The sequence below is a fragment of the Verticillium dahliae genome, genomic scaffold (assembly GCF_000150675.1).
Source record: "Verticillium dahliae VdLs.17 supercont1.17 genomic scaffold, whole genome shotgun sequence".
Lineage (NCBI taxonomy): Eukaryota > Fungi > Ascomycota > Sordariomycetes > Glomerellales > Plectosphaerellaceae > Verticillium > Verticillium dahliae.
The window spans coordinates 718,945-746,395 of NW_009276936.1; the positions used below are offsets into that span (position 1 = coordinate 718,945).

At 57.7% G+C, this 27,451-nt stretch overlaps 8 protein-coding genes across 8 annotated transcripts; 5 read left to right on the forward strand and 3 right to left on the reverse strand.

The window, feature by feature from the left end:
• Nucleotides 1-4,936: 4,936 nt before the first annotated feature.
• Nucleotides 4,937-6,957, reverse strand: VDAG_07721 (translation initiation factor eIF2B). The gene is made up of 3 exons (XM_009656626.1): nucleotides 6,564-6,957; nucleotides 5,156-6,514; nucleotides 4,937-5,091 (listed from the first exon to the last, which is right to left on the reverse strand). The coding sequence occupies exons 1-3, from the start codon at nucleotides 6,742-6,744 to the stop codon at nucleotides 4,967-4,969; spliced, it is 1,665 nt and encodes a 554-aa protein (XP_009654921.1). The 5' UTR covers nucleotides 6,745-6,957; the 3' UTR covers nucleotides 4,937-4,966.
• A 426-nt stretch (nucleotides 6,958-7,383) lies between these two features.
• VDAG_07722 (uncharacterized protein) lies at nucleotides 7,384-8,656 on the forward strand (the record flags this gene model as incomplete). The annotated part of the gene is made up of 2 exons (XM_009656627.1): nucleotides 7,384-8,001; nucleotides 8,060-8,656. The coding sequence occupies 2 exons, from the start codon at nucleotides 7,384-7,386 to the stop codon at nucleotides 8,654-8,656; spliced, it is 1,215 nt and encodes a 404-aa protein (XP_009654922.1).
• Nucleotides 8,657-9,554: 898 nt separating this feature from the next.
• On the forward strand, nucleotides 9,555-12,835 carry VDAG_07723 (uncharacterized protein; the record flags this gene model as incomplete). Its single annotated transcript, XM_009656628.1, has 2 exons — nucleotides 9,555-9,771; nucleotides 9,852-12,835. The coding sequence occupies 2 exons, from the start codon at nucleotides 9,555-9,557 to the stop codon at nucleotides 12,518-12,520; spliced, it is 2,886 nt and encodes a 961-aa protein (XP_009654923.1). The 3' UTR covers nucleotides 12,521-12,835.
• A 498-nt stretch (nucleotides 12,836-13,333) lies between these two features.
• VDAG_07724 (uncharacterized protein) lies at nucleotides 13,334-14,546 on the forward strand (the record flags this gene model as incomplete). The annotated part of the gene is made up of 3 exons (XM_009656629.1): nucleotides 13,334-13,529; nucleotides 13,626-14,274; nucleotides 14,351-14,546. The coding sequence occupies 3 exons, from the start codon at nucleotides 13,334-13,336 to the stop codon at nucleotides 14,544-14,546; spliced, it is 1,041 nt and encodes a 346-aa protein (XP_009654924.1).
• A 516-nt stretch (nucleotides 14,547-15,062) lies between these two features.
• Nucleotides 15,063-16,517, reverse strand: VDAG_07725 (acetylornithine aminotransferase; the record flags this gene model as incomplete). The annotated part of the gene is made up of 3 exons (XM_009656630.1): nucleotides 15,063-15,355; nucleotides 15,400-16,333; nucleotides 16,422-16,517. The coding sequence occupies 3 exons, from the start codon at nucleotides 16,515-16,517 to the stop codon at nucleotides 15,063-15,065; spliced, it is 1,323 nt and encodes a 440-aa protein (XP_009654925.1).
• A 1,173-nt stretch (nucleotides 16,518-17,690) lies between these two features.
• On the forward strand, nucleotides 17,691-20,111 carry VDAG_07726 (hormone-sensitive lipase; the record flags this gene model as incomplete). The annotated part of the gene is made up of 2 exons (XM_009656631.1): nucleotides 17,691-17,782; nucleotides 17,879-20,111. 2 exons carry the CDS (start codon nucleotides 17,691-17,693, stop codon nucleotides 20,109-20,111), a joined length of 2,325 nt encoding a protein of 774 aa, XP_009654926.1.
• Nucleotides 20,112-21,414: 1,303 nt separating this feature from the next.
• On the forward strand, nucleotides 21,415-22,773 carry VDAG_07727 (polysaccharide deacetylase family protein; the record flags this gene model as incomplete). Its single annotated transcript, XM_009656632.1, has 3 exons — nucleotides 21,415-21,867; nucleotides 21,932-22,324; nucleotides 22,432-22,773. 3 exons carry the CDS (start codon nucleotides 21,415-21,417, stop codon nucleotides 22,771-22,773), a joined length of 1,188 nt encoding a protein of 395 aa, XP_009654927.1.
• A 535-nt stretch (nucleotides 22,774-23,308) lies between these two features.
• On the reverse strand, nucleotides 23,309-24,388 carry VDAG_07728 (adenosine deaminase; the record flags this gene model as incomplete). Its single annotated transcript, XM_009656633.1, has 1 exon — nucleotides 23,309-24,388. One exon carries the CDS (start codon nucleotides 24,386-24,388, stop codon nucleotides 23,309-23,311), a length of 1,080 nt encoding a protein of 359 aa, XP_009654928.1.
• Between the last annotated feature and the right edge of the window lie 3,063 nt (nucleotides 24,389-27,451).

Genomic DNA, 27,451 nt, shown 5'->3' on the forward strand with positions numbered 1-27,451 from the left:
GTCGAGGTCACGGCGCATAGTTCCAGTCGCCCTTATCGCCGCTGTTGCATCGCTCCATCATGTCCGTCGTGCGCAGGTCTCAGATCCTGGACTACCTTCGACTCCCAGAACTTGCTCGCCGCCGTGCTGGGCTGCATCTCGATCGAGCAATCATGACGCTCTTCTAGGCGACATAGGCGCCCTTGGACATGATCTTCAGTTCGTGGGCGTTGTACGAGGGCTTGGACTAGATAGGCAGGAAGGCCTTGGCCAAGACGGCGAACGCAACTCTTTGAACACAGAGCCCTTGAAAAGATTATCATCCGTGGGATGGGGGGGGGGGGGGGGGGGGCGCTCGCTCGCCCCCTACTCCCTGCTGGTGATCTGATGATGTGAATGTTGGTTGCCGCCGTCGGGACCGTCCCTGGGGCTGATCTGAGGTTAGGCAGCTAACGTACCCTTACCGACCTAAGTACTTACATGGTAAGTGAAAAAATACGTAAAGGCAATGTCAAGCGTGGTGAAGGTTAGGTGAGTACGGTAGCTTTAGGTCTGGTCTGTCAAACGTCCATGGCTGCATCGAAGGCGCCTTTTTTTTTTCTTGCTTCTTCTTCTTCTTGTCGCTCTCTGTTCTTGTCCGGTATTCACCTTACCTGCGCCGCTTCGACTCAGCAATCAATGGTCCTCGATACTAGTCCAACTTTACGAACCGAACTTCATGCATCGGCAAACCTCCATCCATACCAGTCGTCATGCCCACACCCACATCCACCGTCACCTACATCCACCAATAGAACCTATACCGACGTCTTATAGGTTCGATGCACCTTTTTCACCTTTTTCGTCCTTTCCCACCATGCCCACCTCGTGTCTGTCACTCCATTGCCCTGCTCGTCCTGCTGACCTGGCGCTCGCTGCCCTGGTTTGTCGCTCCCTGCTCCCTGGTGACCAACTACTAGTTCGAGCTCATGCAGGTCCCCTATGCATCCCCCTCCCCCCCCCTTCTTGGTAATGTGGTATTTTACCGGGGCGGCCTACCCCAACGGGGCTGTCATTGATTTTGCGATCAGACGCACCTGCAGATGCAGATGCCAGTTCCATTGCGACGCTGATGAGGAACCTGTCACGAACTCACAATGAATGAATGCTTGTCGCCCACCCTCCTCGCGCGGCTGTTGGCTCGTTCCCTGCCACTCCTCAACAACGTGCCGCGTACCATGATCATAATACAACAGGCCCTGGTCGCATTCTGATCTACAGTACCTGCCATGTTTTGCCTGCATATACTGACATATGGGCGCCGGTCCCCCTCCGCCCCATGGTTCGGCGAGTCCGTCGATTCCCTGACTACATGGTACCTACCTAAGGTAGGTAGGTACCTTAGTCTAGGTCCGGCCTAGTCCAGACCCATGTACCAGCCTCCTGCTCCTCCTCAACGATCTGTGTACGCCATGGAGAGTGAGAGTGAGAGAGAGAGAGAGAGTGTGTGTGTGTGTGCGTGCGGAAGAGCGAGGCTGTGGGATCGGGTTCTGTGCTCACACCTAATACCTCATGTCTCTGTTGAACCTTTTCCCGCTCAACATGCGCATCTCCAAGAAAAAGAGGCCCTCCGTTTTTCTGATCAGTCACTTCTGTCACTTTCACATCCTGGTGAGGATCCGCTGCCCCACCACGCTGTGCCTGTCCGGCTCATCCATCTGGCGCCCCAAGTTGCTCAGCTCGTCTTGCCAATACCATTTGCATGCCCTTGCTCTGACTACCACGACACTACCGCAGACACCACACCACTCGTAGACATCGTCCTGTCACCCGCCGAGCCCCTCCTCCTCCCTGAACGACCAAACAGGCGTGGCGGCCCCTAGAGCTAGGTGCCCGCCGCTACGAAGGCGCCACCTGCGACGCGAGAGAGAGAGCGAGAGGGGGGGGGGCAACCGACGATACAGAAGGGAAATCCCATACCTCGCCATCCCTTTCCTATGATGAATACTGTCTCGCAAAGCGGTCCCTACTCGCATCCCCTCGCAGCCATCAACGCCGCCGCCGCCGCCGCCCCTCTTCGCCCCCCGATCGATCTGCCGTGCAAAGAAGGGGATGACCAAATTTGCCGCATCGGGCCAGGCCTCGCCTGTCTTGCCATGATGCTCGGATAGTGTCTGCAATACATGCAGTCAGGACAGCTTTGGGGTTCCGTGGCGTCCCTGATGTTTGTCTGCTCCGGACACAGGGGTGCCGTTCCGAAACGTCAACCAAGGCTGTGAACAAATCCGACTGGCCTGTGTGACAAATTTCTCGCCAGGCATGCTGAGCCACCATCTCTGACGGTGGAGGTCTTCAGACATGCAGGTGTACCATGTAGGGCAAGCTGGCTAGACGATAGACCAACAAGCAGTCAATGCACCAAAGCCTAGTGAGGCAGGGCAGTTGGCAGGGTTGCTGGTCGGTCCATGGCCAGGGTCAGAAGAGAGGAGACGACCCCCCTTTCTCCTGGGGAGCCCCCCTCCCCCTGGTGCCTGGCGTGGCCACCATTGATCGGTCCCCTAGGCCATATTGGTAGAGCCCCGGCAACTGCAGGAAACGGACACAGAGTAGGAGTGAGTGAGAGGCGAGCCAGGGTTGCAAAGTGAATGACTTGGTCGACCCTGCCAGGCAGGCATGTTTGGCATCGGTCCGGACTGTGCGCCTGTTTAGGAGTTCAGCCGCCTGCTCGCATTGTTTCGCGCGCCTGTCGCGGGCATGTTTCGATGTGGCAGCGCCTCGCTGTCCTCGGTCTATTCCTTGACGTCGAGGGCGCTGGGAAGGCGTCGATCTCCAGCTCGCACGATCCGCCGGCACTCCGGTAAACCCCATCCGTCCGTTGACCAATGCCAAGCCACCCGCCGTGTGCGTTATGAATGTTGTCCAGAGCGGATAGCCTTGGAGGCGGCGGCAGCGGATGAGCTAATAGGAGCATCGAAGCCATCAGCTGATTTGGCTTGCGGGTGATCGCCGTCACTACGCAGAGCCGGTTTGATCTGCAGAACAGGCACTGTTGCAAGACTACGAGACAGGGCAGCAAGCGCGTCGTCACGGCTTGCCTCGTTTGTTTCGAGTCGGCTGACGCTGACTGTCGTGTTGGTCATCAAGGGATCGTGCGGCAATGGCCCGAGTCACATCCCATATTGGCAACAGAGACAGAGAATGCAGCCCCTCGTCCGTCCCCCGACCAAAATAAAAAAATAAAAAATGAAATACATCGGGTACCTACATGTTGAGTACGACGGTGATGGGAAGCCAACCGCTCCTCCCCACCGTCCATGGCTGGTCAGATCCAGCAGGCCATGTCGGAAAATTTCGCAAAAAATGTGACAGGTCGCTGACTATTGTGGTCGCTGGCATTCGTCGTCGCCTGTTCGACCAGTGTAAGCCCCTCTTGGGTTCTTGGGTGTGCTGTTAAACTTCCGCCGGAGATATTACTATTGCACTTCGATCGTCCCAAAGAGGACTGCACGATTCATTGACCCCCCTTGCGCCTGCCCAGTATGGCTTCGCTTCGTATGCGCAGTCGAGATAGCGCAGTCGAATCGTCTCATAAGGGTCTCTACAGCGCAAGGGGGCCAGCCGTGCCTCTCTCGTGGCTACAGGCCCCCGGACCGGAACGTTCGCCGGGCGGCGGTGGGTGGTATTGTGATGGGGTCGGCTCGCGTGGGAAAAAGGGATGAGAAAGTCCCGTGGGCTCCGTAAGCGTTGCATCGCGCAGTGGAAAAATTCCCGACCCTTACAGCCTGCGTAGTGGTTGCTTGGTGCCGAGCCATTAACAAGCCCTCGGTACTGGTGCGTCTGACTGGCCATTTACAAGGTCCTCGTGTCCCCTCTCCCCGCCTCTGTCAATTCCCCTCTGGACGTCGTTGCATCGGTAGCGTCACCGGGGCGTCCCGAATGATTCCACAAGCGCGGGAGCCAAAGCTCCTCCCGTGCCTCGTGGCAGGTGGATGCGGGTGATCCGAAAATTTGCGGTTGACGGCGCCAGGAAAGCCAAGTCGGATTGCCCTGACAAAAGGGGACAATTGCCGACGGCGGTACCAGAATCCCCTCTCTGCCCCTAGCTCAGGGCTCAGTGCCCAGTGCTCGGTGCCCAGCGCTCGGTGCCCAGCGCTCGGTGCTCAGTTGCTCGGTGCAGCAACGGGAAGCACAGCACACAGCACAGCACAGTATGCGGGCCGACAGTCCAGCGGCCGGCCCTCGCCTCGAAGCGTGCTAGTTGACATGACTAAGTCAGCAACGGCTGAGGATTAAAGTGGAAAGCGTTCGGCGCCTTTTAGGGTCTGGAGCGATGGCAAGCGACTCGGGCTCCGAGAGGGCCCAGACTCTCCGCCCTGAGGCGAAGTCGAAGAATGTCTCTGCCTCAGCCGCACCTGCGGCGGAGATGCTAAACGCGTGCGGGACGGAGATGTGCACCCTCCATCATCTCCACGTGTACTCTCTTCCATTCCGGCCGACGACGAAGGTTCGGGCCCGGCACATCGTCTGCATCGTCCCCGCGCGCGCCAGTGCGCATCAGTGGAGTGCGCGAAGCCTAGGTCGTGTCACAGAGCCAATACTGCGCCATCGCGCGAACCTCATCATCGTGAAAACCCTAAGAGATCGGGTTCCCGGTGCTTCGGTGCCGCCTTCGGTTTATAAGCTAACCATGCCCACGCCTTTTTTAGCTGCATGCCTCCCCTTTTCTTCCACATGGAGGCTGCGAGGCCACGCTTAGCCATCGAATTGCGAGACACCGACAACTTCACGATCCCCATGATCGGACCAGATCGAGTAATCTGTGCGTGGTGTCATGCAGCTGTCAACCTCGCCTAGAGGATCTGAATCTCAGTTTGGTCAGCCCGGGACAAGCCGACAACGTGGTTTGCAGATGGTGGGAGATTTTTCTTCCCCCCTGCCAGGAGTCAGGGACCTCCGGGACCGAAGGTGTGTGAATAGTGTGTTTCGAAGTCGCGCTTGATTCCACTGCCTACTCGACGGCTACCTCGTTGACGGCCATGACTTCGTCGTCCATATCCTGGAGTACCTCGTGCATTTCCTCCTCTGTCGCCTCCAGCCCCTCGGAGCTCATGAGCTTGTTATCCTTGTCCTCGGCTAGTAGTCTCGTCAGTATATCTCCGGCTTGCCTGCCGGCAGGAAAGGGAGGTCATGAACTCACTCCTCGCTTCGACTAGCAGGTTCTCCTGGACTTCACAGTTGGTCAAAACTGAGCCATCGCCGATCACACATCTCTTGCCAAGAATGCACTTGGTGAGCTTGCAATTCTTGCCAACCACGACGCCATCCATAAGCAGACATTGTGAGAGCTTTGCGCCTTCGCTGATTTGACAGCCGGCGCCCACGACGGACTCTTTGATGGAGACTTTTTCCTCGACCGTAACGTTGTCGCCAACAAGACTGTCCTGGCGAGTAATGGTGGTTCTCGACTTGACGCCTTCGGGATAGGCAACCTTTTTGGCGTGTGCAAAGGGCGATACCTCTTGCCCAAGCGTTTCCTCTAGAGAAGGGATCTTTGCAAGCTGTAGTGACACGTTGAGGAGCAATTGTGCTGTGTCGACCCGGCGCACGAGTGGCGCGGTTTCCGTTGAAGGATGAATGTAAGCAAGAACGGGAGGCACAATAAGACTCTTCTCATCAGCCGCAGTCTCTCCAGACTTGATACTTCCTGCGTTAGAGGCTCTTCTGGTCCTCGAAGACACAGCCGGCGTAGGCTCGTCTGTTTCCTGGTGATCTGGTGATGGCGTCCGTTCTTCCACCGAATCAGCAGCATCTTTTGTGTCCTCCTCTCTCAGTATCTCCTCCAAGCCAAGCTTTTCTCCAAGGCCTGCCTGCCAACCAGCCTTGGCCCACCATCCGATGACGTCCTCGCCGATATTTTCAAAGCGCTCGTTCTCCTTGATAAAGTCGAGTATCCATTTCGGAAAGATGTAGAGATGAGCATCGCGGTGAGTCGTGAGCATGCGAATCCGAGGATGCCGACGAAGCAGTCCGTGTCGAATCGGCAGGCCGCTTTTCTCTTCCGTGAGATCCTTCAGAGAGTCCTTCGGCATCGAGTACACAAGGTTGGACAAGTGTGGCAAGAGCGAGCCTTTTTGTTGACATGTTGCGGGGAAGGGCAGAGGGGTGGAAGCGATGAAGTCCGTCTCCTCCTTCTTCACCGCGAGAGCCGTTTTGGTTTCATACCACACGCCCAGGCCGCCACTGAAGCGGCTGCTTCCTGCTAGGCTTGGAGAACCCAGCACCTCTGCAAGGCTGGCTGCTTTGACCATCCAAGCCTGCACAAGTTTCTCGCCAGCAAGCTCGCAAACGAGATCACATGGCAGAACTACAAAGTCAGACTTGACGATCTCCCGAACAGAAGCAAGGCGCAAAATTTCCGCTGTGCCAGTCGTCTGTTCAAGGTCGCTTGGCGCCAGGATATCTGGCCTGGGGAGAGGCAGAGCCGTCAGGTGGGGGTTCGTATTCAAGGCCTGTTCGATTGCCCCCTTAGCAGAAGCTGGGCAGACAAGCGTGATATCTGTGATATGGTCAGCGTGAGATTGGATTCATACAGCAGTGGCCAATACTTGTGATGCCTGTTCGATAGCAGAAGTCAAGAGCATACCAGACCATGGGTCGGTTTGCAATGGGGAGAAGAGCCTTGGGGCTCTCATCAGGGTTCGAAGTAAAAGTTGGGAAAGACGAGCCAGGGCCGCAGAGGATCAGAGCTTGAAGCCCTGGTGAGGGTACCGAGACCGCATGTGGCATCGTGAAGGTGGAACGACGAGAGTTTGATATGAGAGGATTCGTCGACAGTCGCAAGGTTGATTGTCTAAACGATGGTGCCGTTACCTGCGCATAGACTGATTTCTTGGAATTTGTTCGACCAGGAGAAGGAAACTACTTTGGGGTGACCGGGGATTTGGGAAGCGCTCTGCCTGGTCTGAAGCTTTTCTGTGATCATTGCCATGAAGCGGCAACGATTCTGGAAGGAGTCATCAGAAAGTGGGCCCTGCCACCCCGTCCTTGCCCTTCCTGCCCCAAATTCATATCACGTGCATCAGATGTGTTATGTCAGCATATCCTAATGTAACAGTTTCGACTTGCCGACCAATGGCAACAACAGACCTCGGGATCTTCGCCTGGGCTCATGCGCTCATGTCGGCCCGCGCTTGTGATGAGGAGTGACCAGCCACCCGCGTTCGCGACTGAAAACAAGCGGACAACCCCCATTCCCACCGGAATCTATGTCACTGTCTCACGACGACACAAACAAGCTCCTCCACGTTTCGACACTTCCTCGTTGCCTGTCGATTTGGACTCTCGACCATCCATACACCAACGACCGAGCCTGCTTTCATCCAATTGAAGGCGCTGCGCCGTCTTGCCATGACAGCCTCGGCCTAAATGTCGCCGCCATACGATAACTCGTCGCGAAGGAGGGGCGTGTGGAGTCATTGGGTGCCCCTCGCTGTCACGGTTACTGTCGCGACAGTCGGGGTGGCTACTTGGGTATGGAGCCAACGAAAGGATGATAATCAGGTATCAGAGCAAGACGATCATGTCGGTCTGGACTACGATAATGCCGATTACGGCGACAACCCGGCGTACGGCTCCTCGACAAGAGGACCCAAACCCTCGACTGGGGATTCGAGGGGCCAGACCCAAGGCACCACCCATCTTCACCCGGATGCCACCGACGAGACGTGGGGAGCGCGCATGTCCGGTGCCTTGCGCCGCACGCCGAGCCCTCAACAGTTCTTTGAGCACGCTGGCAAGACAGTAACAGCAGGCGTTGCAGCCGCCGGCGCTGCCGCCGGACGTGCTCTTGCTGCTATACGCGAGGAAGATAAGGGCGCCTATGCTGATCATGAGACGTGGTCTGAGGAAGCCAATGCCCGGAAGGACCGCCCATCCGACTCCCAGCCTCGGGCGCCGGCGAAGCGGCGCAAGACTGTCGTCATTGTTGTCTCCGCGGACACGAGCCTGAACGACATGGACGAAGACGGATTCCTGGAACACGCGGTAGGTTCACACTCTCAGCAAAGGCAACGAACCGTCTTGATGACTAACACTCTTGTAGTCGATCTTGTCGCATATTCCACGTTACACAGACTTCTCCAAGTTCAAGGTGTTTGTGTTAATTTACGCTCCTGGCCTTAAGGATACATCAGTGGAGTCAACGAGCAATCTTCCGCCGCCATCACTTAGCTCTTCGTTCTCCAATATTGAGCACCAGCAAGCTCAGACGCCGGTCGGCGAGTCTTCAAAGAGTCCGGTACTTGATGCATCCGCCGGTCCAGCGTTTGGCGCTGTTCATTCCCAGGCGCTTAGTCTTGTCGAGAAAGATTCCATGGTTCTACCTTTCAGTTCGCCAAACGGCTATGCCCACATTCTGCGTCATCTGCAACCCGAAGTTGTGTACCTCCAGGAGTCACTGGCGGGCGACAACGGCAGTGTCGTCACAAACATGCAGGCGTGGCTCCGTCATGAGATTGTGCTCGTAGTCGGCGCAGAAAGTGGCGACGGTGGACTTGCTGACAGTGAGTCGGAGGCAGAGAAGGCAGACGAGAAGTGGTGGCAGCGGCCTGAGAGGGTCGGTCGCGGCAGGGGAGTAGTTGTCGTGGACGGCATGCGCGTTGGAGATGACTGGGCCCGCCGCGTACAAGGCAAGGAATAGTTTGCCGCCGGAGACTTGGCAAGCTGGATTGGTTTATTTACGTTCTTAATGGGAAACGATTATCACAATCATGTTCGTGGCTGAAGTGGTACTGTAGGGGGCATCGAGACGTCAAGTACTCGCTCGATACATTGCTTTGATGCCCCCCAAATTATTGATCGGGCTGACGGCACCAACAATGCTGAATGAACACTCGGTATACGCCATGATGGTCATTCAATCTTGAAACCGCCTGACGACACCTGGATCCGTTGAAACGACTCAAACTTGTCACGTGATGACCCGACGATTCTCACCTGCGGGCTCCCGTGGTGGGCTTGCTTCTTGTGATGACATAAGCCGCGACGCTTCGCTCTAACCGCTTCTGTCTGCGGCTCATCGCGCGCAGATTTCCCCATAGGCACGTCTGACTACAACCATCCCTCACGGTATCGCCAAATCCCCGACCACTACCCCCACCCTCATCAACATCCATCGATCGCGTCGCAGTTCCATCATCCCGACGATCAATTTCGCATTGATCGCACGACTCGATCAACTGCTTATTCTTACCGCCACGTCTCACGTCCAAGTTGCGATCCGATTGTGCCTGTCGCCTCGCGACGTCATAACCAATAGGCCACAGCGCTTGACCTCCCCAGCCCCATATCAGTCGCCCATCATCAACCGAGGTACGACGACGCACACCTGCAAATGTTGAGGTAGTGATCGATATCGGCGCCATACAAGAGGGAAGCTTCAGTTTACGGGAAAAGTCTCAAAGGTTGCGACTTGAGGCCTTGCCTCGTGGTCAGGCAGTATGGCGCCTGTCGTGACGGCGATCCACCCGCCAACGTTGCCGGTCACAGCCAAAGTCAAGAGGCCAGTACCTCCAGGAATCCAGACGAACGGAATCAACATGGCGCCGAAATCATCACCATCACCATCTTTATCTACAAAGAAACCGCCCAACTCGGCTGGCGCCAATGCCGCGCCGGCGCGCCCTACGAACAGAACGCGACGAGAGCCATCTGCACAGCTTACTGGCCGTATCTCAAGAAACAGCGCCGGAGTGCGCTCAGCTTCCATGGCCATTGAAATGGCCTCGCTTCGATCCGTCCAGCCGCCTCCATATAGTACGTTGTTGAGCATTGTGCCCATCCTCCCCCCCATCGCGCGCTCAGACCAATCGTATGTTAATGCGTCCAACTTGCAGTCGTTACCGACAAGTATATTCTCAGCAAATATGCCGGGAACCCGCCCTCTTTAATCCTCCATCTTCATCCTATGCACTTCCGCTTCGACCAGCAAGACGGCACGTTCTCCTACAAGTCGCCAATGCGAATCTTCCTCGAGCACCTTCGGACGAGAACTATCCCACATGATCTACTTCAAGATCTTACTCAAGAAGGAGTCGCCTTCTATGAAGGCCGTCTGATTGTACAAGTTCACGACCACAAGACAGCAGCGCAGACAAGGGACGTTCAGCGCCCAGCGTCAAAAGCCAATGCTATTGTCCCTCACTCAATACATAATCATAACCCTTATATCACGCCCTCGCCCTATGCGCCCTATCCCAAAGATGACCTGGGCACAGCATCTGACCGGGCTGCCGAGCCAGAGAACGACTCGAAGGAGAAGACGACTGAAGATCGGGACAAAGAGAGCATGCCTGCCCCAACCCTACCCGGTGAGGGTCACAAGAGCAAGTTGCCGGCGCAACCTAGGATATTTACAGTTGTTCTACATCCGACGCCGCAGAGCCTTCAGGCGGATCTGATGATCAAAACTACCACGCCACAGATGGCGACTGATAGTCGCGGCAGCATAGATGGCGTTCCACCAACGCCGATGTCGCTCGTACCACCTACTCCTACTGGTTCGAGTATGCCGCCACCTGCCAAAAAGCAAAAGAAAGAGCGCATGGAACTGGATGCCAGCAATATTCTTGATGCCGAAGCGCAGATTCTTCTCGCAACGAATCCTGTACTCAACCTTGAACCGACCAAGGACGCCAGAGGAACTATCCGCCTGCTGGAGAGTCTGGCCCACCCCAAACACAGCAACCCACCACCAGAGCCCAAAACGCGAAAGAGGACCGTTGCAGAAATGGCCGCAGACGTCGCTTTCGCGGCTGATAAGGAACGTTTCATGCTGACGCTTGACGATAGGCTGTCCGCAGATAGCGGAGGCGTGCAATCGGGTGGGGCTGGAGCTGACGGCGAGAACGAGGCGGTGACATCTGCTTTTGAGCCTAACTTCGCACGGTTCAAAGTTATCGCAGACATCAAGCGCGAGCACGCCGAGAAGAAAGAGCAGGAGAAGATCAAGGCTGCGGAGAACGAGAAGAAGCTTGCGCTGCAAAGACAGCAGCAGCAGCAACAGGCGCAGCAGGAGCAGCAGGCTGCTCTCCTAGCTGCACAACGTCAACAGGCCGAGGAAGAAAAGGCTCGGCGCGAGCAGGCAGCCGCAGAGAAGCGCGCTCGCCAGCAGGAGGCTCAGAGACAAGCAGCTCTTGCCCAACGCAGCCAGACCGCAGCCAGCGCGAGCCAACAACAACATGCACAGCTTGCGAATGGGGGAATGCCGAACGGTGTTGCTGTGCAAAACGGAGGAGTCCCCAATGGTATACCTACGCAGGCCCAGGCTAGATTTGCTCAAGTCGGCCAACCGCAAGTCTCCTCGCCGGTGGTTCGGCAAGGTACTCCTCACAGCATGTCTTCGCCTATGCCAGGCGCTGTGTCTATGCAACAGACCAATTCGAGTATGGCGGCAAGCCCGCCGCGCCCTCCATCTGTGGCTCAGGGCCACCCTGGAAACATGGGTGGAGTGCCAATGACGAACAGCATGTCTCGAGCGAGCCAGCAGAGCCATCCGAACGGAACTCCTCGAATGCCTCATGGCACGCCCAACATGCAGGGCACGCCAGTGCCTCAGCGCGCCATGGCCGCGACTCCACGCATGACCCAGGCGAGCCCGCCGCCCAATATGATGGCCTCCAACTCGCAGATGGGTATGATGATGGGAACGCCCAATATGCAACAGATGCACCAGGACCCTAGCCTGGCTGCCGCTCAGATCGCGCAACGTCAACGGGCCCTACAGCAGGCTCAATCTATCCCTCACGGCATGCAAAACGGAATGCAAAACGGCATGATGAACGGGAACTTTAATAATGGTCAGCAGATGACGCAGCAGCAAATGCAAATGGAAATGCAACGGCGGGCTATACTGGCCCAGCAGCAGCAGCAATTGCCACAGCACCAACGAGGCAACATGGTCAACCAGCAGATGGCGCAGCGTTATGCGCAGCAGCTGAGCAATATGCAGCAAGGCAATCACATGGCAGGCGCGCAAATGTCACCCCAGCTCCAGGCCCAGATGCAGGCACAGCTCCAGGCTCAGCAGCAGCAGCAGCAGATGGCCGGCAATCACATGCAGCGACCCATGATGAACGCCCAAAATGCCATGAATGGACAGGGAATGAACATGCAAGCCATCATGATGCAGCAGCAACAGCAACAGCAACAGCAGCAGCAGGCACAGCAGCAACAAGCCCAGCAGCAGCAGCAGCAGAACAACCTCAACCACTTTACATCGCAGATCCGGATGCAAAGTCAAATGCTATACAACAAGGGCATTCAAGACCTGGCGAACAAGTGGGGCGGCATCGCAGAAAACATCCCGGCCGAGCAACTGGAACAGTTCAAGAAGCACTGCCTCATGCAAGCTAAGAATAACGTTCAAGGCATGCTTCAACAACGGAGAGCGCTACAGCAACATCAGCAGCAGCAGCAACAGGCAGCCATGATGCAGCAGCAGCAGCAGCAGCAGCAGCAGATGCAAGGAATGGGTGGCATGATGGGTCAAGGCCACCACATGTAGGACTTGTGCAGTGGCGTTGGTGACGAGGGGTGTGACGATGGATACGAGCCGATATTCTCAAGGGTGAGAGGAGTTCATGGTACTGAGGTAATGGCGGCGGAGGATGAACAGGCTCACACGGTATTGCATCACTTATATACCCCTCGCAAGGCTTGTATGGTTCGGCGTTTTACGGATCGGGAAGGGATTTCGGTTGGTTGTCCTCAGTTTTGACGCACTCGCGCCTTGTTTCGAGCGAGCGACAGTGCTTTTTGGGATTTGTATCATAGGTAACTGGGCAGGCCATTCGGGCCAATTACTACAAGTCTTCAATCACCTCTGTCTTTATCTTGATGGGCCAACGAGTTGTGCCTGTACAGTCGACCATGGTGATTTCCTCGTGGGACATGTGGGTTAGTCATCCCGGTAGCACCCATCACGTGCGCTCAGGAGATGATGTGAGGTGCCCAATGATGTAATCTGCTGTGGCCCAGGCGCTGACCATCTCTGTCCTAGCTGCCTGGATGATCAAATAGCTGTTTGGGCGCTATAACGAACCGCAAGTGACCTGGCCTGCTCCCTTGGCCTTGAAAACGACTCACGCGACTCTTCGACACTGTGTTTTTACGTCCGGCGCAAGCTTCATACATTGTTACTCCTTGTCGCTTGTCCAGTCGGTTTCCCACGCTTCCCGATCCCAGACATCTATTTTCTTTTAGCCCTCACGCGACACGCGCCCCTCGGCCAGTCGATACGATGCATTTCTCACTTCCACCGCGGACAGACACTGCCCTGCTGCTGTCGCTGCTGCTCGCGCCTCTCTCCGTGTCAGCCATGCTGCGATGCGATCACATCCGCGTGGGCGATGCAGACTTTAACCTGTCAAAGCTCAAGGGCCCGCACTCGGTCGTCACGTCCACCTGGCACCCCCCTTCGCACGCCAACACGTCGTACACGCTGGACATTTGCGCGCCGCTGAAGAGGAAAGGCGACGTGAAGAAGGGCGACGAGTGTCCCAACGGGACCAGAGGTGCGTAACCTTGCTCTTATCCTCTGCACCACCGGTATTCTGGCTTGGCCTGGCCATCTTACACGTTTACTGACGGGGTGGCCTCCTTTCTTGCAGTCTGCGCCATCGAGCGATACATCCGGGACGAGGACGCGAAGCACGACGATATCGAGCGCGTCATCCCCATCGCGGGCGAGCTCAAGGACTGGGGCGGCGGAAACCTGGACGCCAAGACGGAGAGGCTCAAGGGGTCCGATTCGCACGCCGACGCCGACAAGGAGGGCCTCCGTCTGATTCTGCAGGGCGGGCGTTACCCTTTGCACGATAAGAAGGCGCGTGCGCAGGAGGCCATTATCGAGTTCATCTGCGACCGCGAGAAGACGGGTCTGGAGGGAGAGACGACGCCGGAGGACCTCTACGACACGACGGCGAAGCTGAGGGCGCGGGAGGAGAAGAGCGGAGACGATAAGAAGGAAGGCGATGACAAGAAGGAGGGCGATGACAAGAAAGGCGACGACAAGAAGGAGGGCGAAGGCGACGACCAAGACGGCAGCGAGAAGCAGATTCTAAAGCCCGATGCGGCCCTCATCTGGGAAAGCTATGGTCCGTCTGACAAGGGAGACGTCGACGTGCTGCGCTTGACCTGGAGGACTCAGTGGGCGTGCGAGGATGCGTTCAAGAACCCTCCCAAGGGCGGCAACGGGAACGAGGACGGCGGCGAGACTCCCGGCGCTGGCTGGGGGTTCTTCACCTGGTTTGTCTTGATGTGCGTCCCCCTCTCCCCTCTCCCCAAGTGTTCCTTCTTCTACAGACAGGCGGATATGCTGACAAGCGGCGAACAGCCTGTTCCTCGGCATCGCGGCATACCTCATCTTTGGCTCATGGCTCAACTACAACCGCTACGGCGCTAGGGGATGGGATCTGCTCCCCCACGGCGACACGATCCGCGACGTGCCCTATCTGCTGAAGGACTGGGCGCGCAGCGTGCTCAACACGGTGCAGGGCAGCGGCACGCGCGGCGGCTACAGTGCGCTGTAAGCGCGAGAAGAATGCAGTGCACGACGAGGAGCACGCCGGGTGATGTGTGTAACGTTGAGTGGAAACTTGGCAGCTGAGTTTTGAGGGGGCGGACGGGGGCCATTTGAGAGCGCACACACTATTGGTGTGGATTCTGTCGTTGAACAGCAGCATGTGCAGCGACGAGCCGCTCGCTGAGCAAGTCTTGCTTTGTATGTATTTGTAGGACGTCCGGCGCTCTATACAAGTAAGCATTGGTTTTCTTTTCTCCCTTGGGCGTTGCCCTGCTGAAGAATGGACGAACTGCCTCTTAGAAACCTGACCACATGTTTGAACTGTACGGTGCAAGTTTTCATGTGTTCTGGAGCAGCGGAAACACACGTAGGTACATCAACGTCTATCGTTTGGTAGCGCCGAATAGCAACGAAGGGGAATCATTAAACAGCGCTCTGCCTCTATCTGCATCACCATCTATATAACGTCAATTCGCGGAAGCAGGAGGGCCTATCCCCCCAACTCGAGCCTCTCGCCGTACTCTCACGCCACCGTCGCGACGATGGCCTCCTCGAGCACGTCCAGACCCTGCTGGATCTCCGACTCGGTGATGGTCAGGGGCGGCACGAAGCGAAGGGTGTTGGTGCCGGCCGTGATGACGAGGAGGCCGCGCTCACGGGCCGCCTTGACGATGGGCGTGGGGTCCTGCGACAGCTGGAGGCCAAGGATGAGGCCCTTGCCGCGGACCTCAGTGATGAGGGCCGGCCAGCGAGCCTGCCAGGCGTCGAAGCGCTTGCGGAAGAGGTCGCCCTTGGCGACGACGCTCTTTTGCAGGGCTGGGTCGGCGAGGCGCGACACGACGTGGTGGGAGAGGCGTGACGCCAGCGGGTGCCGCCAAAGGTGGTGCCGTGGTCGCCGACCTTGATCTGTCGGCGACGTGGGCGTTGACGAGGGTGGCGCCGATGGGGAAGCCGTTGCCGAGGGCCTTTGGCCGTCGTGAGGATGTCCGGGTGGGCCTCCTTTGGGAGGTGCGCGTGGGCCCAGAAGGTGCCGGTGCGCCCGAGGCCGCACTGGATCTCGTCGTAGATGAGGACGGCACCGACGGCGCGGCAGCGCTTGGCGAGCGCCGTCAGGAAGGCATCGGTGGCGACGGTGACGCCGCCTTCGCCCTGGATGGGCTCGACAATGACGCCGCACGTCTTGTCAGTGACGAGAGCATCAATGGCATCAATGTCGTTGAAGGTGCCGGCACGGAACCCAGGCAGCATCGGCGCAAAAGGCTGCTGGTACTTGGGGTTGTGCGTGGCGGACAAGCTGCCCATGGTGCGGCCGTGGAAGGCGTTGTGGAAGGAGACGACGTCCGTCTTGTTGCCGGAGGGGTCGATCTGCTTGCCGGTCTTGCGCGCAAACTTGATGGCCGCTTCGTTCGCCTCGGAGCCCGAGTTGCAGATGAAGACGGCATCCGCATCGTGCATGGCCCCAGCGGCGCGCGTCTTCTCCACGAGGAGCTTGGACAGGGCACCGGTCCAAGGGTTGTAGTAGAGGTTGGAAGCGTGAACGAGGGTGGCGGCCTGGTCGGCGGCGAGCTTGGTGATCTCGGGATCACAGTGGCCTAGGGCATTGACGGCAATACCAGCGGTGAAGTCGAGGTATTTTCGGTTCTCGATATCCCAGATCCAGGACCCCTCGCCCTTGACAAAGACAGGAGGCGGACGAGCGTAGGTGGCAACCATGTAGGGAGCATGCTCGGCCACAAGGGCGGCGCTGGGAGAGTCATCGGTCGGGTCAGGGTTTGTGACGGCAGCTTTGTGTGACTGTGGTGAAGGGGGCCAAAAATGGTCAGTCAAACATCAGGAGGAGGGGGGGGGGGGGGGGTGCTTGGAGGGGTCTTTCTGTACGGACAGTGGTGGAGAGAGCACGGCGAGCGAGAAGGGCGCCAGCAGCCACACAGGGCTGTGCCTTGGTCAATTGAACTCGGAAGGGTATTCGGAGAGCCATTGTGACGTGTGTAGGTTCGAAGCGAAAACGAATTGGCCCTGAAAAACGGAAGAACGAGGTTGAGGGAGTTATGGAGGGACAGTCACTCTTCAGACTCGGTGAACCTCGACAACCACTGACACAAAAATCTGGGCGACATCGCTGGATGACTCGAACGTTGAGCGTTATCGATAGCATGCTGCAATTGATAGGCGATAACCGAAAGTCGCACTCCGAGCTTCGGCTGGAGTCTGCAGCCGCTTACCTAAGGGGGCACACGAGGGAAGTTACTGTACATGTACCTGCCATCTACAAGACACAGCATTCTCTTCCTTCGCTTCACCTCCCCAGACATCCATCCTCCATGCAATACTCTGCAGCAGCAGCATCATCATCAGCTGTTGCAATGCAAGATGAGGCACCATCACGGCCAACGTATGCCAACGCATCATGGTCCCGATCGTACATCACCTGAGAGACAAAGGCCCTCTGGCCCCCCTAGCCCGCTTGTCACCTGAGGTCAAGAGACGAAAGCAAACGGCCACTAAATGCCAATTCGAGCCGGCTCACGTGGACCAGCTTCTCCAGCCACAAATCCAGGACACCCGATAGGCTGCGATACCCTGGGAGTCGGCATCCGGACATGGGAAAGTGGCTGGGGCCTGGGAGATGTCGCTCCTCTCCTCCGCACTTTCACATGCCAGTGATCCATGACGACAACCGCGACGACGACCTCAGACCCTCCGTCGCCTGGTGTCTCGTCTATTGTTCGCTCATTAGCATGTTTTCGGGCTACTGACACATGTGTCTCTTCTCTTCACCTTCCTCCTTCGGACTCCGTTTCTTTGACTGCCCCCACGGCAATCCAACTGCCTCTTCTTCATTCAAACCTGCATCAGCAAATACCAGTCTGCCCCTCGTCCAAACCCCCCAGGACGCAAATACACCACCACCACATGCTACAACAGAGAACGAGTCAGGCCCTGCAGTTTGGGGACGTTTCGCACGCTGGCCTCCACGCTGTCATGTGAACGTGACGCAAAGTGGGCTTCTGTGCGACGTGCTCCAACACCACACCATTTCTTTGCTTTCGTCTGTTGATAATCATCTTCCCTTGACGCCATTCCGTATTCTGCATCCGCATCAGCATCAGCATCCTCCTCTGCATCAAATTTGCGTCTTCGAGCTTCCATCATGTTGGACCACGTCCTCGGCAGGCCATCCGTCAAGTCACGGCGCCTCCAGGTCCTGGCTGTCCTAGCATTCTGGTCGGCTTACATGCATCGGTGAGACCTGACCTTCCCCTCATGACTCGCTACACTGAAGCCCTTGAGGGTTGGTCAACTCACGCGCGCCGACACACATGCTGACCATCTGCCCAGAGGCCACAAACATGGCCCGGCCTTTGTTCGTTTTCTCTCAAGGTTTTGGAGCAAACGCCTCACGGCATGGCAGACGGTCGTCCTGACCATGATTTACCTCTACGCCGCCCGCAACTTCAGCACTCTTTTTGGCCTGGCCAGCCCCGAGCCAATGTCGAACATGTATGAGAAGGCCTACTTCCGCGCCACTTGGGTTCTGACCGCCCTCGACGCCGGGTTTTGGACCGCCATGAGGATCCGATCCAAATGGCTTCGTGACATCGCCAGCGTTGTCTTCTCCCTCTTTTACATGGTCGCTGCCGAGAGAGCCGACGAGAAGGTGCGCAAGGTTCGGGGCATGTTGACCGTCGAGCACCTTCGTGTCTCGTGGAACAAAGGCACAACACCCTACATCAGCTTCTTCCAGGGCCTCATGCGACCGCGTCTTACACGATGGCCGCCGCGTGCCGTCCGCATCCCGCGACCCGCCGGCAGCGACTATACCGATCCCGTGTCTGCTTGGCTTTATTATGATGGTCCCCTGGCCGACCTCGAGCGACACAACAAGATCGTCCTCGATATCCCTGGCGGTGGCTTCGTCGCCATGGATCCACGATGCAACGATGATAAGCTCTTTGCTTGGGCCGTCAAAACAGGTCTTCCAGTCCTCAGCCTCGACTACAAAAAGGCACCCGAATTCCCCTACCCATATGCGCTCAACGAGTGCTTTGACGTCTACACGACCATCATCAAGAGCCGCGGCCGCTGCATCGGCATGTCCGGCAAGGACATACCCACCTTGGTCCTCACAGGTGACAGTGCTGGAGGGAACCTGGCCACAGCCACCACCCTCATGATCATTGAGCGCACGTCGCCACCGATGAATCGATACTTCAACCAGGGTGACCTGCCTCTGCCTGACGGCCTGGTTCTGTTCTATCCGGGTCTTGATATGAATATTGGCAATTGGATGTCTGACGAGCAGATGTCTCTGATGAAAGACCGTCGCATGCGGGGCACCAACAAGTCCATTATTCGCCGCAAGAGCATGCAGTACAATGATCTCGTCGGCACCCCTCATCAGTCTGATGACGAAGACGAAACAACGCCGCCGAAGCATCCGTCTCTCAGTCTCAGGGCGGTCAAGAGTCCGGAAGGTGAAACCGCAAAACAACCTCTCCAGAGTCCGCAGCCAGAATACTCACATAGCGGGCCTCGGAACCTGGCCAGCCCTGGCGCCTCGTCGACGGCTGCTGCTGCTGCTACCGCTGCCGCATCCTCTTCTTCTCCCGCATCCGAAACACTCAGCCGAAAGAAGAGCACTTCACACCATGCCGAACCACTTCGGACCCGCCTCGCCATGTCATCTATGATCTCGTATTTCAATGACCGTGTCCTCACGCCTGAGATGATGCGTGCCATGATCATCCTTTACATCGGCCCCCACAACCGCCCAGATTTCAGCCAGGACTACCTGCTCTCGCCCGTGCTCGCGCCGGATGCTCTGCTCGCCAAGTTTCCCAAGGTTCACTTCCTCACTGGCGAACGCGACCCGCTTGTCGACGACACCGTCATCTTTGCGGCGCGTCTGAGACAGGTGAAGGAGGCAATGTGGGAGCAGCAGCGGGTACACGAGGAAAACAGGGACGAGTCAAGGAAGGGCACGCGCAGAGACAGCTTCAACGAAAAGGACGTCGCCGAGGTGGCTCTTCTGCCGGGTGTCTCGCACGGGTTCTTGCAGTTCCCGACCGTCTATCCTCCAGCATGGGGGCTGATCGACCGGTCCGCCGAGTGGATCAGCGACGTTTTTGCTCAAGCAGATGCCGGGCGGCGAAGGAGGACGCGCGAGCAGAAGCTCGGCAGGCGACAGGTGGACGACTTGTCGGCCAAGGCCAATGGGTCGGGCAAACACCACTCGCGGACCCTCACGGAATCGAGCGCAGACGAAGACCGGCCGCTGGAGATTGCCATGACAAGGGCGGGGCGTGGCAGAGAGCGGACCCGTGGCGCGGGGAGGGGCAAGGGTAAGGAGGTGGCATATGAAGATTCGCGGGACGCGGAGCCGGGCGTAGAGCCCATCGACGAGGAGCGTGACGGAGAGACAAATGGGAGAGTGAGGCAACGACAGGGCGTGAGGCCGCGGAGCGGGACGACGGGAAAGAGCTTGAACAAGCTCAAAAGCTCGGACGACCTGCTCGGCCGCAGGATGCAGGGCCTCGCTGGAGGACTCACGGGCTTGGGAGAGGAAGACTAGACACATGATAGACGTAGCAATGCACCACCAGCACGGTTCTCGACACAAGTACAGGGGCGCCAGCACGTGGACATGCCCACGTATGATCCGCTTTTAGGTAGATCTTGATTCTACTGTTCTGTGGGCTGGTTCTGAGAGAGCCCAGGTTCGGCAGTTGGTTTATTGGTGGCAGCGCCACAAAGACGTCAAAAATGGTTTGACAACCATCGAGGGCCGCGCCTAATAAGCTACTGCAAGTCGTCCCGAAATTGGACAACCCTCAAACTCTATTGCTACACATCTCTCGGGCCCGGCCCCTCGGACTATCCGTCACAAATGCCGCCTGACTGCCGGGTGACCGTTCACCCCCAGCTTCTCTCAAAACGGGAGGCTCGGAAATGAGGGGAACAGTCGCAAGGTGGGAACAACCAGGATTAGCATCAACGGCGACGTTCCCGACTGGGCTGATGACCAGTTTGCGGTAAATAATGGATCTGACAAGACGCAGGAGCAGGTTTTTGTGACGTGAGTGGCATGGATGGAGCCTCGGAGCGCCAGCGTTTTCTCTCGTCCTTCGAGTCACAATGCCTGCTATAGGGGGTTGAACGCGACACGACTGACGAGGCCGTTATCATGGAACAGGCAGACGTCCCAAAAACCTCTATTCGGATTAAGGTACTGGTGCCCCTAATACGAGCTTTGACGGCGAGTAAGCTTAGTTTTAGGTAAAAAGTCAAGCGGCTAATGGTGCTCACAGCCCCGAGCTAGGTTGAGTCGCGAAGCTACAATTATGGGCCACGGTAGGGATCTCTACCCTATCAACCTGCTTGCCATCCAGTTGGTAGGCTCGGGCCACCCCGATGGGAAACTCCGGCAGATGGTGATCTGCAACTTCTTACGCGCAACACAAGAGAACCGAATGGGACACCGGCGCAGCTTGCTCAGACGCGCCATACGGTTCACTTGAGGCGAAGCAGAGCCCCCGCTTTGTCATCGGGATTGAACTCTAACAGCTTGAGTTGAGTCGGGCACTGCCAAGTCGCGACGCTGCTTCATGCGATATATTGCGAGCATGACTCGGCCGCGTTACCAGTGCATGGATGAAGCAAACTCTCACAAAGTGTTTTGATCAGGGGTCTCATTCAATCAACATGCTGAGTCTATCACGCGGGAGAGTCATGTTGGGAGCTGCTGCTAAAAGCTGGTCAAGATATCTTCACGTTCAGGGAACTGCATCCTTCTCGTCTCCCTCATCTGCTCACACTCCTTTGTCAACCACAGCCGCTCGTTCGAATACCCTCAGTCACTCTCTACATATTCAAAAATGCAACTCTCACGTTCTCTCAAGACGGTGCTGGTGTCCGGCGTGACAGTCAGCTCGCTGAGTTGCTCCGTCAAAGTTAAGAACGGCACGGCTCCGGTAAGCGGCATCGCCAGTTCTGTGATCAGTCCTGCCAGCTCTGTGATCAGTCCTCCCAGCTCTGTGATCAGTCCTCCCAGCTCTGTGATCAGTCCTCCCAGCTCTGCGTTCAGTCCTGCCAGCTCCGCGATCAGTCCTGCCAGCTCTGCGATCAGTCCTGCCAGCTCTGCGATCAGTCCTGCTAGCTCCGCGATCAGCCCTGTCCCTACCCCGACCAATGGCCCAGGGAGCAGCGTGCCCGTCGGCGCGGCCATCAGCAGCTGTACCGTTCCCGGCACCTTTGCCCTGACATTTGATGACGGCCCTTTCAGCTTTACGGATCACGTCCTCGACCTCTTGAAGGCGGCTGGTGTCAAGGTCAGTCTCTACCCTGCTCTATCGAGCCGAGCGCCCTTAAAAACACGGCTAACACCAAAGGTAGGCCACATTCTTCGTCAACGGCCAGAACTGGGGAGACATCAACGACTACAGGCCGACGGTCGAGCGTATCCTGGCGGAGGGTCACCAGCTCGGGTCCCACACCAACAGGCACCCCGACCTCACGACCCAGTCCGACGCGGAAATCATCGAGGACATGACCACGTTGGAAAACACCCTGATCAGCCTCGTTGGGAGGTTCCCGACTTACATGCGGCCCCCATACTTCGCTTACAACGATGATACACTGTCGATCCTCGGTGCCCTTGGCTACCATGTCATCGACGCTGATCTCGACACGAACGACTGGCGCTACAACAACCTGGGCAACGAGACGGCCGTCGGCATCTTCCAGCAGGGACTTGCTGCCGGCGGTACTATTGCTCTGGCCCACGATGTACGTTCTACACCCCCCCCCCCCCTTCTGCGTCACACCAACGCCTTTGCCTCGAGACCGTCGCCAACCCCGAGTGCCCTGAACGACCCCAACTGACAGATTCCCAGGTCCACCAGAACACCGCCGAGGTGCTCGTGCCCGAGTTCCTCCGCATCCTCGCCACGACGAACCTCACTGCCGTCCCCGTCGGCCAGTGTCTCGGCGACCCGGAGGAGAACTGGTACTCCACCACGCGCACGGCAACCCCGACCGCCACCGGCGTCCCCACTCCCGTGATCATTACGAGCACCGTCACGCCCACCGGCGTCATCGGACCCGACGGCGCTTGCGGCGGCGATCAGGGATTTGTCTGCCTGGCCGGCACCTGCTGCAGCCAGTTCAACTTCTGCGGCACGAGCAGGGACCACTGTGGCACCGGGTGCCAGAATGCCTTTGGCGTCTGCGCTTAGAAGGGCCTGTAGTTCTTGCGCGCTCCTCGCGTCTTTTTTCGTCAAGGGGCATGCGTGTTGCCGAGCATGTTAATCATAACTCTTATAGACTTTTAAAGTTTCCCCATGTATTACCACCCTGGACACGTGGTCAGACCTACTATTCCTTGTAGACCGATATATCTAAGTACTTTAAGACAAGACTTTGAGGGCAAAATGCCCGGTTCACTCTCGCAGTCCCTCGTATGTGATCCTCGTTGGATCGTCAGTATGTGACGTGACATCAGCCTACCGAAATGTGCTTCACTCGAACCAGCGGATGCATATCAGTACATGAACCTGGCAACCACTTACAAACAACATAACGTAGACAAACTACGCTACAAGTCTTGGGAATGTCTTTCTATAAACACGACAAGGTGACGGCCGCAGCGTGCCCGCAAAATACAGACCATGGTCTTCCCAGACCCTGTGGTCCTCCCAGCCTTCGTTGGTACACAGAATAAGGGCCTCGTGCTGCTCGCCACGTCACACTGCCTTTCGTGTACTCACTCGTTCAAACCATAGCCAGCCTCCCCCGCCACTCGCCGACTACTTGTTCCACCTCGGCCCGGAGCACAGCCTTTCTCGCCTCGTCGCACCAGCTCCCCTCGACCGCACCCATGGCAACGCCAGCCCACTCATCCACGCTCAGATCGAACGCGTCATGCACGGCGCAGTAGTTCTCCAAAATGTACCCGCCAAAGTAGGCCGGATCGTCGCTGTTGATGCTGAACCTGACGCCGGCGTCGAGGAACTTGCGGATGGGCAGGTCGGCGAGCCGCGCCGCGCCGCGCAGCACCACGTTGGACACGGGACACAGCGTCAGCATGGTCTTGTCGCGGGCGAGCTGCGCGAGCAGCGCGTCGTCCTCGGCGGCGCGGCGGCCGTGGTCGATGCGAAGCACGCCGAGGTCGGCGAGGGCCGACGACACAAAGGAGGGGGGCCCTTCCTCGCCGGCGTGGGCCGTGAGGTTCTGGATGCCCGCTGCCCTGGCCGCGTCGTAGACAGAGCTGAAGAGGGTGGGCGGGTACGGAGCCTCTGAGCTCGACATGCCGAAGCCGATCAGGGTGCCGTCGTCAAAGTGGCCGGCGGTGACGATTTCGTCGAGCATACTGTGGGCAGACGGGACCGGCAGGTGGCGGAGGAGACAGGGAACAAATGCCACGGACAGCTGGGGGAAGTCCACCGCGGCACGGCGGCGAGCCGTCGACAGGCCCTCGATGACCGTCACGTACGAGACACCTCGCGAGGTGTGTGCCTGGGGATCGAAGAAGACCTCGGCATGCCGGACCGATTGGGCGTGGGCGATGGCGAGGTAGGCGTAAGCCAGGTCGGCAAAATCGTCGGTTGTCAGCAAGACAGAGAAACCTGTGTAATAATACTGTAGAAAGTCGTCGAGTGACTTGAATTCACGGTAGCGAGCGCGGAGTGCCGACGGACTTGCAAACGCGGCATCAGTGTCCGAAGGCAGGGTGACGCCGTTCTTCTCCGCCAGTTGAAAGAGAAGCTCAGGCGAGAGTGTACCCTCGATGTGGACGTGATGTTCGCATTTCGGTAGAGCTTGGAGAAAGCCGTGAAATTGATCTGTACACATGTTGACACTTGTCCGGAGGAAGAGGCGTGGGCCGATGTATTCACTTGGCTCTAGGTATGGCCGATGCTTTGGGTTGCACAAGCGAAGCAGGTAACTTCTTGTAGTTGAGCAGCTATTGCAATCAGGTTGTAGGACCAGTGAATGAGTCGAGTCCGTATCGCGCAGCCTTTCGTTAGCACCACGATAAGCATCTTGGGCGCATCATTACGAACGACCACGAGGCATCTTTGTATGGTGGAGCACCTCCATTGCCACCAGGCCTTTTCAGTGATGATCTCTGACCCCCGACCTAGCAGACGATCAGTGAAGACTCAGTTGATCCATAACGAAGCTCCTGGTTATGTACAACAACCCTCGTCCATGCGGCACGATACGTCAACCGTGGTAGACGAAGCAATCTTTCCGGAATGTCACTGAAGAGTACAGACCCTGGAAGTGGAGCACTTGCGAGATGTTCCTCATTGAACGTCGGCATTGACCAGCTCTACCCGTGGACTGGCCTACATGTAGAAATGCACATTGTTCGAGAGCTCCAGCCTTGCTCATGGCGCCCATCAGTACCCCATCATCAGTGGAGAGACCAGCTGCGCTTGCGGCATTAATGTCCACTGACAAGGACACCATAAGCAAGACGGCCAACAGGGAACGGGGGCACCTTACAAAGCTTGTAAGGGGGAGGGGAGCCACGCGGACGTGCGGCGGGCTGACGATGCGGTCGGGGAAAGGCCGAATAGAGCAAAACAGGGCGAGATACAGGAGGAAGGGGAGAGAGCCAAGGGACAAATTACTGTCCCGCCCGTTGCTTGACAGATGGCGACTTGACCAGGAGAGATAGTCCTAGATCTTGGGACGGTTCGAGTCTGGGGTGTCAAACGTCGGAGGCCATCGGGGAGACGGTCGCAACGAGGCTTGGTTGTACGCTTGGCTCGGTCGTCTAGTTGATCCACAGACTGGCGATCTGCATGGCGATTCTTCGACGCAGAGCCAGGGATGATGGAGAGGAGAGACCATGAGAGCACTACGACGTGGGCACCGGATGGGGATATCGACTGCTTACAGCCAGCGCTGCAGGCTTGAATTACCGTGGAATTACCTTTCGGAATACCCCGTCGCGTATCGCACATGTTCGTCCGCTACTCACGTGCCATGACCAAAAAGTGACCCCTGCGCAGGCTCTGTGCAAAGGACTGGAAGCGCACAGGAGACAAGCCCCCAGATGGCTGGACCTTCACGTTGTAAGGATCCCCCTTGTCAGGGGCCATGGGTTGACAAAACGTCAACCATGCTAAGAAGGGTTGATCAGCGATCAGGGCCAGGAATCCCAATGTGTAGGACCCGCCCCCAAATCCTTGTGGGGACGGGTCGGCGAGCCAGGCAGACAAGACAGGATGCGCGAGACAAGCTGGCAGATGAGCGTCGGGGCATGTCCCGAGACGGGTTGATGGATCGTGGAGGTCCGAGGCCTGCTTGCCGGTGGTGCTGTTGTAACACGATCCGTCGCAACCACCGATCGAGCTTCTCTCGCCTTGACCGCCTGTCGGTCGCAGTCCAGCAGCCCTTCCTCGTCAGGCAGTTGAACATGCCGGCGAGCAATGCCAAAAGCTTGACGATGGGATTGGCTGTCAATGCTTCCCACCCCAGTATCCTCGACGGCCGGGCGGGAACCGGAAGGGGATTTTATGCCTGGTATGCATGGTGTGCGTTCGTGCGTGCGGCCCTCATGCCGCCGTCCACTTAACCTTGGTGGCAGCCGCTCGCGTCAATCTGGCCGGTGCCGGCGCCTGTGCCTGTGCCCGCTTGTGTCTGCGTCCGTAGACTCGGTCGAGGGTCGAGGTACGTTCGAAGGTGTACAGCATGGTGCATTCCCGCTTTTCCTAGACCAAAGAGTAGAAAAGGGACGTGGTATGAGGCAGAGCGAACGGGGGGGGGGGGAGAAAAGATCACGGAGTGGAGCTCAAAGTCACGCGAGGACGCCTACCTATGCGAAGCAGGCTGAGGGCAGTGAAGATAGTGGACGCCAGCGGCACCGGTCCGGGAAACCCCAACCTTTGCTATCACCTCTTATGACTAGAGTGGTATAACACATGCCGTCGTTTCTCGTCTGGCTGACAGTAAACCAGGGCCTGGCCCTAGGTCAGGCACCTACCCGTCCGCTATACTTGCCGTTTCATTGGTAGCGGCCCGTCATCATCGTGCTGCGCCTCCTGACGAAGAACCTCCAGTGTCCCAGTGTCCCAGATCCTGGCAGGGGCCAAGATCCAAAAAACCCTGGTCTCCAAGAAGGGGGCCCCCCTTTCCTTTCTCAGGAGTATGGCGGGGATGAGACGCACGGTCCAAACTTGCCAGGAGGCCATTTGTCGGCAAGACTTGCAAATCGGAACACCTCCCAACCAACCACGAGATGAGGTGTCTGGATGCGACTTCGACTGAACCGACTGGCTCGCACATGACGGACGGCAGGCGCATGGGAGTTTGCGACGTGGCGCATAATCTGGGGGAGATAACAAGCTCCATCTGGTCGTGATCGACTTTGCGCTGGGCCACCATTGACTTCACAGTGCTTTTTGATCGACAAATGTCGCCGCTTTGCTTATCCGTACACAACGCGAGGTTTTCCGCCTCTGGTCGACTGTGCGCCACGAGAGCGTTGGCGGCACGGGCGCGGTTCATGAAGGTGGTCGTCTGGTAATGCGGGGTTCGTCGTACAAAGATGGTTTGCGCAGCCAGTCAGCCAACCTCGTTGACGAACTGCTGGGCCGCTCAGAATGCTCAGGGGTGTGTCTCTGCTGGTCACCCGAGGCACACGAGTTGGTTGTGGGATCCTGCACGACTCGACTGGTCCTGCCAGTCCTGCGGAGGGGGGACACGTCTGTGAGGATGACGATCCCACCAAAACACCTGCCATGCGACCCTAGCAGGGCCTTTGCAGGGCCTTTGCAGGCCCGGCAGGCCCTGGCCGACCGTCGTCGCCGTGCCTGCCGGCGGGAGTACCGAATGCACGCTGCACCACCCATGTGTGAAGCAACCCAGGGGCGGCGTCCATGTCCGAATCCAGGCGCCTGG